The 16911-nt window shown below is 43.9% G+C and overlaps 1 protein-coding gene across 2 annotated transcripts; it reads left to right on the forward strand.

Moving 5' to 3' along the window:
* The first annotated feature begins 97 nt into the window (after positions 1 to 97).
* Positions 98 to 9598, forward strand: DPH3 (diphthamide biosynthesis 3). 2 transcript variants are annotated; one of them, XR_015727857.1, is made up of 4 exons: positions 98 to 328; positions 1061 to 1135; positions 4634 to 5881; positions 9494 to 9598. XR_015727857.1 is itself a non-coding variant. In XM_045791693.2 (3 exons), the coding sequence occupies exons 1-3, from the start codon at positions 221 to 223 to the stop codon at positions 4697 to 4699; spliced, it is 249 nt and encodes an 82-aa protein (XP_045647649.1). In that variant the 5' UTR covers positions 98 to 220; the 3' UTR covers positions 4700 to 7213. The 2 variants fall into 2 exon arrangements, 1 of the variants encoding a protein (XP_045647649.1); XM_045791693.2 differs by lacking the exon at positions 9494 to 9598 and having other exon boundaries at positions 4634 to 7213.
* The last annotated feature ends 7313 nt before the right edge of the window (positions 9599 to 16911 follow it).

Here is a 16911-nt window from a genome sequence, read left to right on the forward strand (position 1 = left end):
GTCTCCGCCCCCTAGCTCCACCATCTCCATGGTGACCGCTACCCGGTCACCCATTTGGCCTCCGAGGCCGGAGTTGCGTCATTGTCTGTGCGCCGGAAGCGATATCTCCTGAGCCGGTGCCGGCTGACAACGCCGGTCTGGGACCAGCGCCCGCGAAGTCGGACTGTCCTAGGGCAGTGTCGGTCGGCGGGGGCGACCGACCTCTGCTGGCCCAGTGACAATGGCCGTGTTTCACGACGAGGTGGAGATTGAGGACTTCCAATATGACGAAGAGTCGGAGGCCTATTTCTACCCCTGCCCGTGTGGGGATAACTTCTGCATTACCAAGGTAACTTCAGAGTCCCGCCCGGCGATTCGTCGGAGCAGGCGCGTTTTTGCTTTTCCTCGTTCCTTCCGCCATTCCGTCACCTTGCGGCTCACACGCCCTCTTTATCCTGTCTCTGAGTCCCCGTAAAATTGATACTTGATTTGTCAGTGGGCACATCGTCCTGGCCTTTAGTCAGGCCGAGGGCTGGAGAGTTGGATGACGGGGAACATGAGTCTTGCCATCTTTCCCCACTTAGGGTCCCACTTTCTGGGAGTTTTTTGGAGGCAGGGACACGTTTTTGGCTTCTCAGGGGTTTTGAGGCGACGAACCTTGGCTAACCTTCCCGGGTCTTGTATTTTCTTTCTTGAGAGACAGCGCGCGCAAGTGGGGGTGGGGGGCACGGCAGAGGAGCAGAGGGAGAAGGAGAGAGAGAATCTTAAGCAGGCCCCAGGCCCAGCACGGAGCTGGGATGGGGCTCCATCTCAGGACCCAGAGATCATGACCTGAGCTGAAATTAAGAGTTGGTTGCTTAACTGACTGAGGCACCAAGGCGCCCCTCTTCCTGGGTATTTTTAAGTACCGCTGGGCAGGAAAAATGGAGTTGGTTATTTCTCTGGGCAGGCCTTTTTGGCCCTCACAGACCTCGTAGGGAGGTGAGCCACAAAGGAGCTTGCCCCTAGGGGTGGAGAGAGTTTGCAAGGAGGAGATTGCGAAGGGAAGACAATACCAAACGGTTTTTGATTTTGTTAACAGGAAGATTTGGAGAATGGGGAAGACGTGGCAACGTGCCCTAGCTGCTCTCTCATTATAAAAGTGATTTATGACAAGGTAAGTAGTTGAATTTTAAAAGGTGTGGGGGAGGGTTGCTAGGCAAGGACCTAGAGCAGTCTCTAAGTGCTGCAGAATGTTTCTTAATAGTGTGTTAGGTAAGTGCTGTGGGTTTTTTTAAAACAAACTTTATCCCCCCCCCAAACAAATTCTTAAAACTATTAATCCATAGCTGTATTGTAAATTACAACTTTAAATAATTCAAATTAATTAACTCATTTTAGCTCTCGAGAAGGCAAAAAAAAAAAAAAACCTGCTCTGTCGTTAATGAAAATTATTGATTACTTATTAAATAGAAAAATAATTATAAAGGTTACTTAATTGGCAGTCTGTATTCCTCCTTTATATAATAAGTAATCAAAATTGTTCAGAGCTCCTAGACATATTTTGGAGGGAATAGTTGTATAGTATTTCTTACTTGGCTTCTACATATAGAACTCTGCATTACCTTGTTTGAGATATGTCATAGCTGCAATTTTACAATTTCATTTTGGTCTTTAATTTTCTACTGTTTTTCACGCAAGTATATTGACAATAGAAAACAAATGTTCTTATTGCCCACCCCTACCCCAACTTTTGGTCAGTACTTTGAATGGAGTCTTAAGTAAGAAGCTTAACAGTATTTTTTCCTTTTTCCTTTTTTTTTTTTTTTTTTTGAGATATATTGACATATAACAGAGCTAAACATTCTTAAGGATGAACTCTAAAATGAGTATAAGGAAGGTAGCACCAGGCACTTAGTCTCATGGGAGAAGCATGCTATAATTTAGAAATTTACAGATTTATTCTTGTATCAAAATGTGTTCTGGAACACTCTGGAGAACAGAGTAAGGGAAATTAGGAGTGCTGATGTGAGAAGAGGTTGCAATTTTAAATACGGTGATCAGGACAGGCCTTATTGAGAAAGGCCTTGTTGAGCAAAGATTGAAAGAGGTGAGGGAATGAGCCCTGGGGGATAAAGAGCAGTCCAGCAAACAGAACTTTCAGTGGATAGGCCCTAAGGCAGAAATGTGTCTGTTTTTATCGAGGAACAGGAAGTATGACCAGAGCAGAGTGGATGAGGGTGAGAGAGTAGCCCAGGAGGAGAGTAGTGGAGTGGGGCAGATTACAAAGCTGTTTGTGGGCCACTTTAAGGACTTTGGTTTTTGTTGTGAATGATGTAGGGAACCACTGGAGGATTCTCAAGCAAAGGAGTGCTACAGTCCAACTTAAGTTGTAACAGAGTGACTCTGGCTCCTGTGTTCAGAGTAGATTGTGAGGAAGCAAGGATAGGAGTTAGGGTATAGCAAAGGTAACAGTTAGGAGGCCCTTAGTCGAACCAGAGGAGGAGATGGATGGCTTGGACCAAGCCGCAGCACTGGAGGTTATGAGAAGTGGTTGGATTCTAGATGTACTTTAAAGGATAAGGATGATTTTTACTGATTGAATATAGGATACGAGAGGAATCAAAAATGATTTCAACATTTGTGGCCTTCATAACTGGAAGGATGCATTTGCCATCAACTGATGGGGAGGTGTCTGCCGGTATAGGGGTAGGAGTTGGACATACTAAGTTTAGGAGGTCTATTTTTGGTCCAAGTGGAAAGCAAATGAGAAAGCAATTGGATATGCAAGTCTGGAGTTCAAAGAGAGAGAGCAGCTGGTGCCGTAAATTTGGGAGTTATCAGCATATAGATAGCATTTAGAGCCATGTCGTTGGATGAGATCACCAGGGCTGTGAACATAGATAGAGAGGGACAAAAAAAAAGGACTGAGCTCGGGCCACTCCCAATATTTAAAGGTCAGAGAGGGAGGTGAAGAATCAGCAAAGCTGGCTGAAAAGGAAGAAAGAGGAAACCACCAGTGCCATATTCTGGAAGCCAGATGAGAAAAAGTGGAGGAAGTGAACAAGCTTATCAGATGCCACTGATAGATGACTGAAAATTAAGCATTGGCTTTAATGGGAAGGCCATTTGTATGGTGGTGAGAGCAGTTTTGATGAAGTAATAGAGACAGAGCCTGATTGGTGGAAAGCTTATTGGAGAGAACAAGAGAAGAATAGGAAGACACTTCTTTCAAGGAGTTTGCTACAAAGGGGAGCAGAGACATTTGGCAGTAACTGGTGGTGATAGAGGATCAGGAGAGAGTTTAAGGTGGTAGACATTCAGCTATGTGGGTGCATATACACGCAGGAAGTTAGATTTAACCAGGGTTGTGGTTTTGTCAAGTAGATAGGAGGGAGTGAGAGAAGAGGGATTGTGATAATTGACCATGGACTTTAGGTCCAGAACACACAAAAAGGAGCAGTGATGATACATGTCATGACATGAGAGTCAAAATTGGTGGGTTTTAGGGAGGGAAGGAGAACAGTGGCCAAAAGGAACAACCGGCCCCTCCTCCCATCTCTGTGGTGCCGGCACTCTGAAAGAACACAGGACCACCACTTGGGAGGTTATAGGGGAAACGGTGTCCTTAGGGGATGGTCTGTTCTCAAACTCAGCATTATGGTCATTTGGGCTGAATAACTGTGTTGTACGGGGCTGTCCAGTGCATTGTAGGGTGTTTAGTGGCATCCCTGGCCTCCCATTAGATCCCAGTAGCACTTCCCCAGAACATCTCCAGATACTGCCAAATATCCCCCGGAGACAACATCAGCACGCCCCTCCCACCACCTCTTGAGAACCACTGTGTTAGAGCAAGACGGCGCAAAAATGTTTTAAAGAAGAGGTTGAGAATATGGAGCAGTATGCTGATCGACAGACCATAAATTCCAAAGAGGAAGTTGGGGTAGGGGAGGAGGTTCCAGGTCCTGGGCGGGAGCGAGAGTGTGAACCCAATATGGGCTGACACTGCTGGGGATCAGACTGCGGAAGATGAGGCGGAACCTGGGAGGCAGAGGGGTCTTGTGGTAGCAGACAGAAGCCAGGGTACATAATCAGAGATGATATTGAACTTCATTTACAATGTAGCTGACACTGCAGGTTATCTGTGTCAGGAAACATAAAAAGCTATCCCTTTTAGTTGGAAGAAGTACTTACCTTGAAGAGGACAGGTATTCAAATGACTGAATATTGAAGTGGAGAAGTTTTAGTGTAGTAATTAATACAGAAACTTAAAAAGGTGTGATATATCTTTACAAATGGGATATCTGACAAGTGGATGCTTGTTTATAAGGTGCTTTAAGTGTGAATTCAGGACTAAAAACTGAAGCACTTTTAGGATTGTAGTTCTGGTGCTGACATTGACTCTTTGAACGTGATATAGCAATGAAAAACAAACAGAGCTGTGGGATGCCTGGCTGGCTCAGTTGGAAGAGCGTACAACTCTTGTTGATCTCGGGCTTGTGAGTTCGAGCCCTACATTAGGTGTAGAGATTACTCAAAAATAAATAAACCTTGAAACAAAAAAAAATTGTTTTAAACCTTAACAGCTGGATTGATTCTGCAACAAAACTGAAGTCTAATATTGATGCATTTGTGACACACTCAGTGATTAATATAATTTTTTATTCTCTCTTAGGATCAGTTTATGTGTGGAGAAACAGTGCCAGACCCTTCCACCCACAAAGAATTAGTTAAATGCTGAAGAGGACTTTAGGAATCCACATCCTGAACATTTGGGAATGAGCCAAGCTGGAAAAACCAAATGCAAAGTCACTGGCTTCCTTCACGGGGACAACCATTCCGTAGTTGGCTCCGCCATTAGCGTGTGGCTCCTGACCATTGGCTGCTGAGTTCATCTCCAATTAAAGAAGCAAGTCCACGACGTGACATGCCTGGATTTTGTGCTTAGAACTTTGAATTGGAAGTGCTCTTGATTTGCCGTATAAATTTAAAGGAAGCTCATTTCAAATCAATTCTTTCTTTCTCTCAGTATCATTATTTGTATGTCTTATACCTGATTTCTTCCTTAACTGGTAACAGCATCATCTACCTCAAAGTCATTAGGATTCCTTAATGAAAAGGGGGATTATGTTTTTGGCTTAGTTATTAAGATTATTAAAATTAGCCTTTTCTTTGAAATTGGATGTCAGCTTTGCCATTCTAAACTTAAACATATTCGTTGCTTTGTTTCCACTGTGCTTTCAGTTCCCACGCCAAACCAGTCTGCTCAGTCTTGCGTTGGTTAGAACTCAGTTCCTGTTCTGTGTAGCATACCGTTTCCATTAGACTTCCTACACTGCATTCTGGTCATGGTATATTACAGAGAAAATATACTGAGCTCACAATCTTTCCAGAGCTAAAAGTTAGTAAGAAAGAAAAATCAAAAAGTGAAGTGGTCAGAGAATGGTTAGAGTCTATAAAGGTTTCAGTTACCATTTCAGCTCCTACCATATTCTGCACGTTCCTTGAAAATTGGGACAAGATGAAAAGCAGCCAAAGGAAGTGACGTTGGAAGCAGAACAAGAAGAGAAAAGCTTGCCAACTTAGTAAACTGAATGCTCAGCGCAGATCGTATTTGTGGATGTGGGTCGTGTCTGTCCGGTTGTCTTTAGATGAGGCTCCATCCCTCCTCTCGAGGGAGACGGCTCCATGTCAAGGCCTCATGGCTGGCAGCAGCACCTTCAGCAGTACCTCAGAATCGAGTCACCAGCCCTGAAAGGTAGAGCTGCTGCAACTCTTGCTGAGGATGACTTGAAGATGAGATGCCTATTCTAAATAAATATGTCCCTGGGGACACATCTAACCAGTGTTTATAAGCTGTAACTGAACCAGACGTGCACTCTTACAGAGAGATGTTACCCTGGAGAAAAAGAAATTTATAAAGGTAGGTAGGCCATCAGTCTTTCTTTGCTGTAGGACAGTAGCAAGAAATTAGAATCACTTATATGAAAATTCAAAAATTTCTTTCACATACACAATTTTGCTGTGTGTTTCTAAAATTAAAAAAAAAAGTAACTGATGCCTGGTAGGTTGTTTTGGGAATGGTTCCTGCAATTAGAAAAAATAGCTTGCCAGAACGTGACCATTCTGACCATTCTATTACTAGTTAATAAATGTGCTGAATGCACACTGGGGGTTTAAATTAAAACAACTGAGTAGTCTTTTTTTTTTTTTTTTAAACCTACCAGCAGCATGGCTATGGGCAGCCATTAGTCTAAGACCTAATAAATCTCCAAAAATTGTATGCGAGAAGTGCAGGGTACATTATGTGGTATTATATGGCATATTCTTCATAGGATGAGAAGTCTCATGGCTATTTAGGGACCCTGATGGCGCAGAAGAATCCACCAGTGGATTGGAGCCAGTGGCAGCTCAGATGAAGAGAGTATGGTATATGTTAACTAATGGGAATGAACCGCAAAGAGCAAAGAACTGTTCCATGCTCAATTTTGACGGTTTTGTAGATACCGATATCAGCTCCTTCAGCTGATGATGAATTTAAAAGGAATGGGCACCCTTGATGTACATCTACTAACATAGAAGGAATAAAAGTTGCCCCAGTCCAAACATCCCAGGGGAAGTGAATCAGACTGCACTGGCAATCAGTGATCAGTGATAATCTGCAGTGACGGGAGCGATTTCATTTCCAAAGCAGCTATGTGACTAAATTTGCTAACTACAAAAGAACAGGGTTTAATCCTATGTTAAGCAGGAAGTAAAACCAGGGTCTTTCAGATAAGACTAGAGTTCTGAGTGATATTCTGTGCCTTGTGTACCTTACCAGACATTTCAGACCACCTCTGAGAACTGATCTGTAATCCAGGCTCTGTCTCTTAACTAGCCTTGTAGTCTTTGGCAAGGCCAGGGGATTTGTCACCTCTACAATTAGACTAGATCAGGTGATTTTTAAACTGTCGGTATTATCATTTCAGGCTTTATAACTTGCAGGAGCTGAAATGGTAATTGAAACCTTTATAGACTTAAAACTAAATCATAAACTATTAGAGAAAGACGATGCTCCTTTAGTAACTTGATGGTACCACACTTCTGAGTTTGAAAATAAAGTCAACTATTGAGGGGATTCTGCATATATCTTAGTGTACACGGTCAGAAGCAGTTTTCCTGAGAAGCACCTGACACTTTTGATTGCTGTACATACTAATTTATTACCAGAATAAATTATTGACATACTAAATAAAGTCATAATTCAAGTCAATTTGTTTTCATGTACTTTTCTTCCCCTAAATACCAACATTTTGTGTTAAAAAGTTTTGATATGATTTTATATGCGGTAGAAGTCTTTAATCTGTTTTGGAAAATTGTAGGTAGGTTTCTGGTAGGAACAGGAGAGTTTGGAAATGGTCAAGAAATTGCCACTGTTTCTACAGTTTGGCCACATGGGTTTTGATTCCGGATTTTTATTTTTCCTGGGGAAAAAGCTTTGAGTCAAGTGGCAGGAAGCAAAATAGTTAACATTCTTAGGGGAGTAATTCAGTTTTTGCTGGGAAAGAAGGCTGCTATTTTATTTAAGGCTGATGATCAACTCTTGCAGTGGTTTGAGAGCCTTGCTATGGTCAGGACACAGTTTGAACCTCAGTTCCTCCACTATGATCTTGGACAAGTTACTGAATTTTTTTGTATCTCTGTGTCCTGGTATGTGAAATGCAGACAATCATAGTACCTCTCCTATGGTTGCTGTGTGGATTCATTCATTCAAGAAGTGCTTGTGGAGCCCCTACCACATGTAGGGCACTGGGTAGGGTCTCTGCATGCAAGTGGAAGAGAGGAAATAAGATTACTCACTGCAGTTAGGGCCCAGGAGGAAACACACTAGGTGATGGGAGCTGCAGCAGGTGCATTGATGAAGGGCAGGCAGAAGGCGTCTCAGGTCCGGTACTTTTTCTGAGACCTAAAGGGTAGAATGAAGCAACCTTGTGAAAATGATTAAGTGAGCTAATGACTAAAACATTTAGCACAATAACTGTCATACATGCAAAAGAAAAGTTAACTCTTCTTATTCCAAAAGGAATTCAACATGGTTTTGAGCACTGACAGCATTCTCAGAATAAATATGAGAAGTGTAAATTATTGGACACCCTTCCCCCGCACTTACTGCATCTGGGGGTGGGTCACAAGCACTGCAAGAGATTCTGATGCAGCTAACATTTGAGAACCATTAGTTGAGAACTGGTGTTCAAACGTGGCAGCACACTGGAATCCTCTGAGGAACTTTAAAACTGGTGCCTTAGAGAAATGGACTTAATTGGTCTGGGTGCAGCTTGGGCACCAGGATTTTTAGAGTCTCTGTTGATTCTAATATGCAGCCAAAGCTGAGACCCACTGGACTAGAAAAACAGAAAATTCATAATTACAAAGTACAGAGGATCCAATTTTTTTAAATGGTCACACCTGCTTTGCCTGTGGAAAAGGAGTGTGGGCTCGGTTGACCCCACACCTTGTATTCGAGTATGCAGTCGGCCTTAGCAAGTGACCTGAGAGCCCAGGCTGGGCTAATGAACACAGTGGGAGAGCCCCACTCTGGGCAGTCTCTGGGCTGCACCCTGTTTAAACAGACAATCACATGTTTCCCAGCACACAGTCTGGCTGCTAATTACACACCTTCCAAAAGTGACAGCTTCTGCAGATGTAAGTAATTAGGATTACTCTAACTCCATTTGAGGATGCCTGCCATTCCCTACTTCCTACGAAGCAAATTGCTCATGATTACATATTTGACTGGGAAGCCGTTTTACAAATTATTCCTCGTTAAGGGTTTAAAACAAAGGACATATGAATAAAAAATCACAGTTAAAAATATCCCCTAGCTCACAAAATGCTTAAAATGTGGGAGGTGTATCTCAGGAAGTCATATGAGGGGCATTTGATGGGGGAAGGTGTTCAATACAAAGTGGCCCCTAAATAGAGATAAATGTCTAGTAAGGAATCAAGCATCCCAGTAAGTGGCACAGAGCCACAGACGCTACTTCAATGGGTCAACATTTGGGACCCTGGCAAGTAGTTCCCATCTGAGACCTGATCGTGGTAGTGGGGTCCAGTCACTAAGCAAAGATTTAGGGGCCGACTTCATTCTTAGAGGGGAACTGAGTTCTTGGATGGGGGCAGATGTTGAACCTTTGGACAAAGATTACTGCCAAGATTGAGGGTGGAGAAGTGGGGGAAACAAACCCTTTGCCCAAACCCATACCTGTGTTCCAGGGTCTTTCTGTGAGGGCTGCACATGCCATCCAGCGTCACTCCAAAGGGCACTGGGTCCCAGTCTGCAATCCTCAATGGAAAAGCTCAGAATATTACTGTAGCTAATGGGTATCTCTGAACTACCAAGTGGTGGTAATAGCAAGAGTGAACCAGCCTAGATGAGGGTTGGGGACGACTTAATGAGATAAAATGAAATAGTATATTAAAGTAGTTAGCAGAATGCACATAGTAAGGGCTCAATAAATAGTTTAATCTTACGTATTTCTTGCTCTATTGGCAGTGACTCAAGACTATGGTCTGGGGAACCTGCCTGAATTTACATGTTAAGACAACAATGGACTCAGCCATGATGTATCCGGGGTCAATCCAGAGAAACAGAAGAACCGTGAGTAATAGAGAATGAGGGATTTGTTAAAGCATTGACTTTACCTAGGTGTCAGGGCTGGTGGAGGCATCAAGGCAGGGCTGTTACCTTTGTATCTGACCTTGAGCCTCACGTAGCTATAGGTCAGCTAACCCGGTAGTTGGAAAAAAGAGCTTGATATTGACAAAAGAAAATACAACCTGGAACTCACATCTGTCTTTCACCACCTCCAACCTTGACGCTGTGGATGATTTCCAGGGGAAGCTGGAGCCCTTCCCCATGGAGTTACGTAATTAGTAGGATTAGAACTAGGCAAGCTAGTAGATCAGCAACAGTGTGTGTGAGCACCCACTGTTCCTGGTCCCCTGCTCCAACCCTCAGAGCATTGAAAAGTATGTGTGCTGCTTTACAAATCTTTCTCTGGTGGTTACCTTCAACTTAGGACCACTCTGGGAAGGTAGTCCTGTAGTCCCAGTTCAGCTAAATTGGCATCATATGCAATGTTGGGGAAGCGAAAATAAAATGAGAGTGCGGCACTTACTTGTTCTTAAGCAGGTAAAGTGATAATAGCACGATGTCGTTTAGATTACATTGCGATGTTGATATCATTATCCCTGTATTAACTGAAACCAAGTCTTCGTCAACGTGTCAATCAGGTATTTTATTACAGACTACCCCAAACTTAAAACAGTAGTCGGATATTCTCTCTTAAGTGTCTAGGGGTCAGCTGGGGTTGGCTGATTCTGGCTGGGTTTGGCTGGGTGGCTGTAAACAGCAGGCTGGGTCTGGATCTGGTCCCACGCCACCCTTCTTCCTGAGACCAACAGACTAGCCAGGGCAGAGGTGCAAGAGCCAGTTTCCCCTTGGCCAAAACAAGTCACGTGGCCAAGCTCAAAGTCAAGAAAGCAGGGAAATAACAATTCTCCCATGGAGGTGGTGGGAGGGGAAGGAGCCTCTATTTTTAGAAAGTAATCTAATCAGCCACAGTCTTTAAGTATCAGGCTTAGCATTTCAATCCAATATTTTTTACTCCAAATCGCATGTTCTTTCTTCTGCGGCAGGGTTGGAATAATTGAAAAACTTTCCAAGTGATAAGATGGAAGCAGTTTAAAACATTAAAACAAGTCAGCCACTCTCGTGTTGCTGGCCAGACATTAGACAGCAAGCCCATGGGACTAGTTTTTGCTACATATGCATTTTAAGATGAGCAAGGCTTTGGCTGTGTTTTCCATATTCACATTCAGAGCAATATAACTCTAGTCACAGCAGATTAATATCTCCAAAGTCTGCCATACTATCCAGTTGAAGATATTTATTAGCTCTAATTATAGAGAGAAATGGGACTTAGGCTCGTATGATGTCATTAAAAGTGAAATCTAATACCCATGGGAACCTACACTACCCACCTTCCTGACGTGTCTGTTTCCTGGTTGCTGGAACTTTGGGATGATCATTTTGAATGTTTCTATGGCAACTAATTCCCTGATGCATTTCAGCGGTGCCTAGCGGTTTGCTATCCAGAATTTTTCAAATCAGGTGAGCAGTGCTCACTTCAAGTCTCAGATGACTTGTGTTGCCATGTCTGAAAGCTTGAACTTTGGACATTGGACAAAGTCTGCCAGCTATAGCTTATATGTTTCTAGCCAAATGTGGCCTACTCATGGCTTGTCCATCTGGCATGGCTAAGCACTCATCACTCTATGCTGTGTTGGGGGAAAAAATTAGTGAAGTTAGACATGAAGCAGGACTTCTCTGCTTATAAAAGTGTTAAGATTGTTAGTAGTTACCCCCAAAATGGATGAGTAGTGTCATTCAATCAGTAAATATGCTTCAAGCATTTTTTTGTTTATGAGCGTTGAGCCTAATCTGTGCAAGGGGGAATTTAAAAAATATAATTATATTATGGAAAATATTTAAGAACAGGGTGGAAATGTTTTTCACCTGTAAGTGTTGGTTTTTCACCTGTAAGTGTTGGTTTTTCACCTGTAAGTTTGCCAAACTTACCCCTTATGGATCATCACTGTTTTTTTAAAGATTTTATTTATCTATTTGGAGGGGGGCATGAAAGGGGGGCAGATGGAGAGAGAGAGAATCAGGCTTCCTGACCTGGGGCTTGATCCCAGGACCCCGGGATCAAGACCTGAGCCAAAGGCAGGAGCTTAACTGACTGACCCACCCAGGCGCCCCCTTCATCACTTTTAAGGGAATCACTGCTTGGATGTAACTAGGCAGAAAGAATGCCTGACTGTGGCCAGATGGCTCCAGTTTTCTTGCTTACACACGTGTTCCTGCCCCATCTGTGAGCTCAGTGGGTCAGGGCCCTGGGCAAAGTGGCCAAGGACATTACTGGTCACCTCTCCAGGCCTTGGTCTCTCAACTGTAAAACCGGGGGGTTGTGAAGAAATAATTCTGACGGTCTCTCTTAGCTCTGTTGTGATGTGCCTTTTGAGCAGGCGAACGATTATTTCTATTCCCTGATGAAGTTGTCCTGATTTGCCTGCAGGAGCAACCTAGGGATGAGTGCTGTGCTCTGGGCTGGGGGAGGGGGCAGAGGAAGAGAAGGGGTGGAAAGCTGTCAGGAGCCAGGGCCTGTGGGCGGAGCCAGAACCCCACAGCCCAGGCCCATGCCAGCAGCCAAAACCTCTTTGGGCCTGTATGTTCTCCTTCCCAAGAGGCAGCCTACTTAATGAGAATGTCATCTGTGTGAGCTGCGCTCCGAGGTCTGAGGCAAACACAGCCCACTGGTTACCGACCTAGGTGACATCTTGAGACCACCCACCTCGTTGGGCTTCTGCATTCTGGAGCTGCCCTATCCAACATGGTAGCCACTGGCTACAGGTGGTTTTTGTTTTTAATTTACATTTCACTTCAGATGAAATAAAATTAAGAAGTCAATTTTAATTTTGAGTACCTATGTACACATGAATCTGTGGCTCATGGCTATCATATTGGATGATTCAATAAAGAACATTTCCATCATCACAGAAAGTTCTATTGAATGGCCCTGTTCTAGAATGCCACACAGTGCTCAAACACTGAAGAAATATAAAATGCCTCTCTTGACTTCCTCTTCTTACATTACCTTTCTTTCTTCGCTTGCATTAGAATGGCCTAGCAATGTATTCTTAGAGGATGAAAAAGATGAGACGTTCGTTATCAAAGACCTGAGTTCATGTCTCAGCTCCCCCATGTCAAGTTTACAAGTTTGTCTCTGTGTCAGTAAAATGGGGATAATAAACCACCTCCCCAGGTTGTGGAGATCAGATGGGATAATAAACATGAAGCTATTGGTAAGCCCTATGCACTGTACAAATTCTCACCAAGTGATGCACAAAGAGTTGAAAGAGGGAAGATTGTCATTAGAGTTCTGTCAAAAAAGGGGTGGGTTTTGGAATAATATTGGTGGCTCTTCAGAGGGGACTGTAAAGGAAAAATAAAGATACTTTCCTTGAGGGGGGGAAAAGCATCTACTTCCCACACCCCACTCTTTAGGGGGTCTTCGTGCATAATAAGCCTGAGAAGAGGCACGAACTTTTGATTTTATAATGCAAGGTCGAGGGCCTTCTGGGCCCTGGAACTATAAACACACACCGTGAACATGAACTCAGGAGTCTCTGGAGGTACTCAGAAGATCATCAACAAGGCCCACCATTTGTCTCTCAAGGAGATGAAAGATGAGAGAAGTATTCCTTCTTCCTTCTACCACCTTACCGCCTAAATTCATGTGAAATTGTGTCCAGATTCCATTCACTTTCGAGTCACCTCCCCTGTGAGTCGGTTGGTTTTTACCTAATAATAGTGTTTGCGCTCTTCTGTATGGGTAGGAAAGGGTCTTTTTGTTGGAAAGATTGGACCAGAGAATACTTGGATTTCCCATGTGGAATGGACGTACCAAAGGGAAAACACCCTTCTGGAGGAGATGGGCCCAGAGGAGGGAAGGGCTGGGTTTCTGGCTGTCTTGTATACCCGGAATGCCGCATATGAGACCAGGTCGGAGGAGAGCAGCAGCTCTGGTATCCCGAGGCCCAGCAGTGACACAGGCCAGGAAGGGAGACGAGTACTACAAGCCAGTTCTCAGACTGCCTGGCTTTATGCCTCTAGCATGGCAGACTCACTGATAACTCTAAAAATGTTACCTCTGGAGGGGGGGTAATCAGAAGGGGGAATGAAACATGAGAGACTATGGACTATGAGAAACAAACTGAGGACTTCAGAGGGGAGGGGGGTGGGGAAATGGGATAGACCGGTGATGGGTAGTAAGGAGGGCACGTATTGCATGGTGCACTGGGTGTTATACACAACTAATGAATCATCGAGCCTTACATCGGAAACCGGGGATGTACTGTATGGTGACTAACATAATATAATAATAATAATAATAATAATAATAATAATAATAATAATAAAATCATTAAAAAAAATGTTACCTCTGGAAAAGTCCTTGAGGTGAAATTTCTCTCTTTTTTAAAGATGTTATTTGTTTGATTAGAGAGTGAGCAGAGGGAGAGGGAGAGAGAGAATCTCAAGCAGGGCCCCATGAGGGGCTCGATCTCACAGCCCTGAGATCATGACCTGAGCCCAAATCAAGATGCATAACCTACTGAGCTACCCAGGCGCCCCTGAAATTTCTGTTTTAAGTGCTACAGGGCTTTGCCTTAGATGAGATTTCAAATCGCTGAGGTTTCAATAACAACAGGAGTCCTCACAGTTTCCTAGAAGCTGGGAAGGAGCCCCAGGTCATCCTATGAATTAGTGGTGGAAACAGGTGGCAGATTTTGAGCCCGTGTGCCCTTTGTGAAAGGGTGATGGGTGATCACACACATGTAAGTATAGTGTGATGCAGGAGCCGGGCGCAGGCGCAGGTGCAGGGCGAGGGGCGCCCAATGGCTATAAGACCTAAGATGGCTGAGGGACAAATGAGGGAGGCAACCACCTCTTCTCACCAAACCTGGAGCTTACACTTGTGTCCAAAAGCAAGTCAGCTGGCAAATTCTTAGAAGAATTTGGCCAAAACCAATATACACATATATTCCAGCCAATATTCTTTCCAGTATTCCTAATTTTGTTACATCATGGGTTATCGGACAACTGCTTTGCACATGGGTACACTTTTGGGGAACTTTTCCCTCACTCCATCTCATCACGTAGGAATTTTGTCATGTCACGGCATCACAAAACAAGGAGGGCAAGGACAGTATAATAAGATATTTTGAGCGAGAGAGACAACATTCACATAATTTTTTACAGTATACTGTTACAACAGCCCTATTTTTTTTATTAGTTATTATTGTTCATCTCTTCCTTGCACAATTTACAGATGAAACTTGAGCATAGGTATGTACGTATAGGGAAAAACAGTATATGTAGGGTTCAGTACTACGGGTGGGTTCAGGCATCCACTGGGGGTGTTGGAATGTATCTCCCGAGGGTAAGGGTGGGGGACTACTGTAGTGAAGACAGCGAAGATGGGACTGCAATAGAGTGGGGAATGGAGCAGTGGGTGGGCAGGCGGTGAATGACTGGGATGGAGAGTTATAATCACGCAAAGAACCCCGGCTGCCTGCAGAGGAGCTGGAGGCCTCAGTACTACGTGCACAAGCCACGTGGTTCCCAGGAGCACCGTGTGCTGTGGGAGGGGTTGCCAACAAGCCGGGCCTTGTGGGCACAAGGTAGATCTTCAGTATTAAAACAGGATGGAAGGCAGCAGATTGGGGTCAAGGGAAGCCTTGGAAATTTGGAGGGACCATGGGGATGGCAAGGGGCTTCTGTATTTCTAGGGTAGAGGAAACAAATTTGGATTTCAATAGAAAACTCTGCTTTGCCTAGAGGACACTCCTACAGGGTTTCTGAGTCTAGCTTCTCGTTGTCTTTGAGCTCTCTTGCAACTCCGGAGTTGTAGGCACCCCTAGCACCACCACAGATCATTCTTGCCTGCAGGCATGCACGTTCTGTACCGTCCAGTAAAGGTTCAATTGTCTGCCCTCCCACCAAGTGAAAAGCCAAATTGTGCCTCCATTTGCATATTCATTTCAATATTCCTCATCTGTAAGTGTGTCTGTCCCTTGGATTCTCTTTTGAACTGGTTATAACATCTCCTGGTCTCTCCTTAGTTAAAGAAAATGGTTCTCCCATTAGTTAACTAAAATCTTTAACATGTTCTTTTTTGTATCTGTATGAGGGTCATGATTTTACCATTTGGTTGAGAATTAACTTTTAATGGGTTTCCCAGGATCGTGGAGAGGAGAGCTGGAAGTGGGTGAGGCGGGCGAGCTAGCTGGACACTCCTGGGTGCGTCGGGCAGTCGGTGATAGCGCACCAGGTGTATGTGGAGGGGCAGAGTATGAGGGAGGGACAGAGAACAGGGCTGGATAGGGCTGGAACAGGGCTGCAAGGGCTGGATATCTGGGCCTTGCGTGAAGGAGAGGAGCTCTATACTGGACTCCCCCTAGCACAGTGCCAATTCTCTAGTGACAAATCTTATCCTTGAATCCCTCATCTATGAAACTGAAGGTCTTAGGTGCTTTCTGAGAATTCCGGCAGGATGAGGATTCCATGTTGTTCTGGAAACATCTCAGGACTAGTCCAACAGTTCTGCTAAGAAATCATCTAAAACCTGTAAATAAGGCAAAAGGATGGCTGTATGTCCTTCCAACATCATAGTGGGTATTAGCCAACAAGACCTACCTTAGGATGATCTAAATCTCTATAGAAACATGAATCTGGCTTATAATTTATTATTGATTAGGGCTCGACTCATGAGATGTGATGTTAATTTAGATGTTAATTTGTAGAAGAGTGGACGAGTCTAAGTGATTTGATCCTGGTACAGAAGCAAATAATTTCTATCCACCAGAAAATATAACTCCCAAGGGTTTTATTGTCCTGTGAGACATTATCTAATTTCACATCTTATTTCAACACTCTTTCTTCCTCTGAGTGATTATGCCAGTCTCTCCTCTTCTTCTTTGAGCCAACTTTATCATCTGCTGATTCCCTCATTAATGAGTTAAATAAACCTTTGGCACATGCTCACTATAATTTGAATGAGGGTGATATTTTTTTAACCTTTTGAAATTTACCATATCGACAGTGTGGTTGCCAGCTTGTGGTAGACTCTGCATGATACTGCCCAGAGGTCTCCCCAAAGAACAGAGTAATCTGCACCCTCCCATTATTCACCCAGAGCCTACCTGTGCCTGGCACCATGCTAGGTGCTGAAGTTGCAGGGGGTGCGGTGGGGAAGAAGCGGACACTGATCTCAAAGAACTCACACCTATGGCCAGAGAAAAGTTGTTTCTTAAATCGACAATTACAATGAAATGTGAGTCCTACAA

This window comes from Ursus americanus, chromosome 20 (genome assembly GCF_024610735.1).
Source record: "Ursus americanus isolate L20-20 chromosome 20, mUrsAme1.1.p, whole genome shotgun sequence".
Taxonomy (NCBI): domain Eukaryota; kingdom Metazoa; phylum Chordata; class Mammalia; order Carnivora; family Ursidae; genus Ursus; species Ursus americanus.

Excerpts from the sequence above, each read along its gene's own strand:
- DPH3 (XM_045791693.2), top strand. The coding sequence starts at position 221 with ATGGCCGTGTTTCACGACGAGGTGGAGATTGAGGACTTCCAATATGAC. Across the intron at positions 329-1,060 it reads ATAACTTCTGCATTACCAAG|GAAGATTTGGAGAATGGGGA; the intron begins GTAACTTCAGAG and ends TTTTGTTAACAG. Across the intron at positions 1,136-4,633 it reads TAAAAGTGATTTATGACAAG|GATCAGTTTATGTGTGGAGA; the intron begins GTAAGTAGTTGA and ends ATTCTCTCTTAG.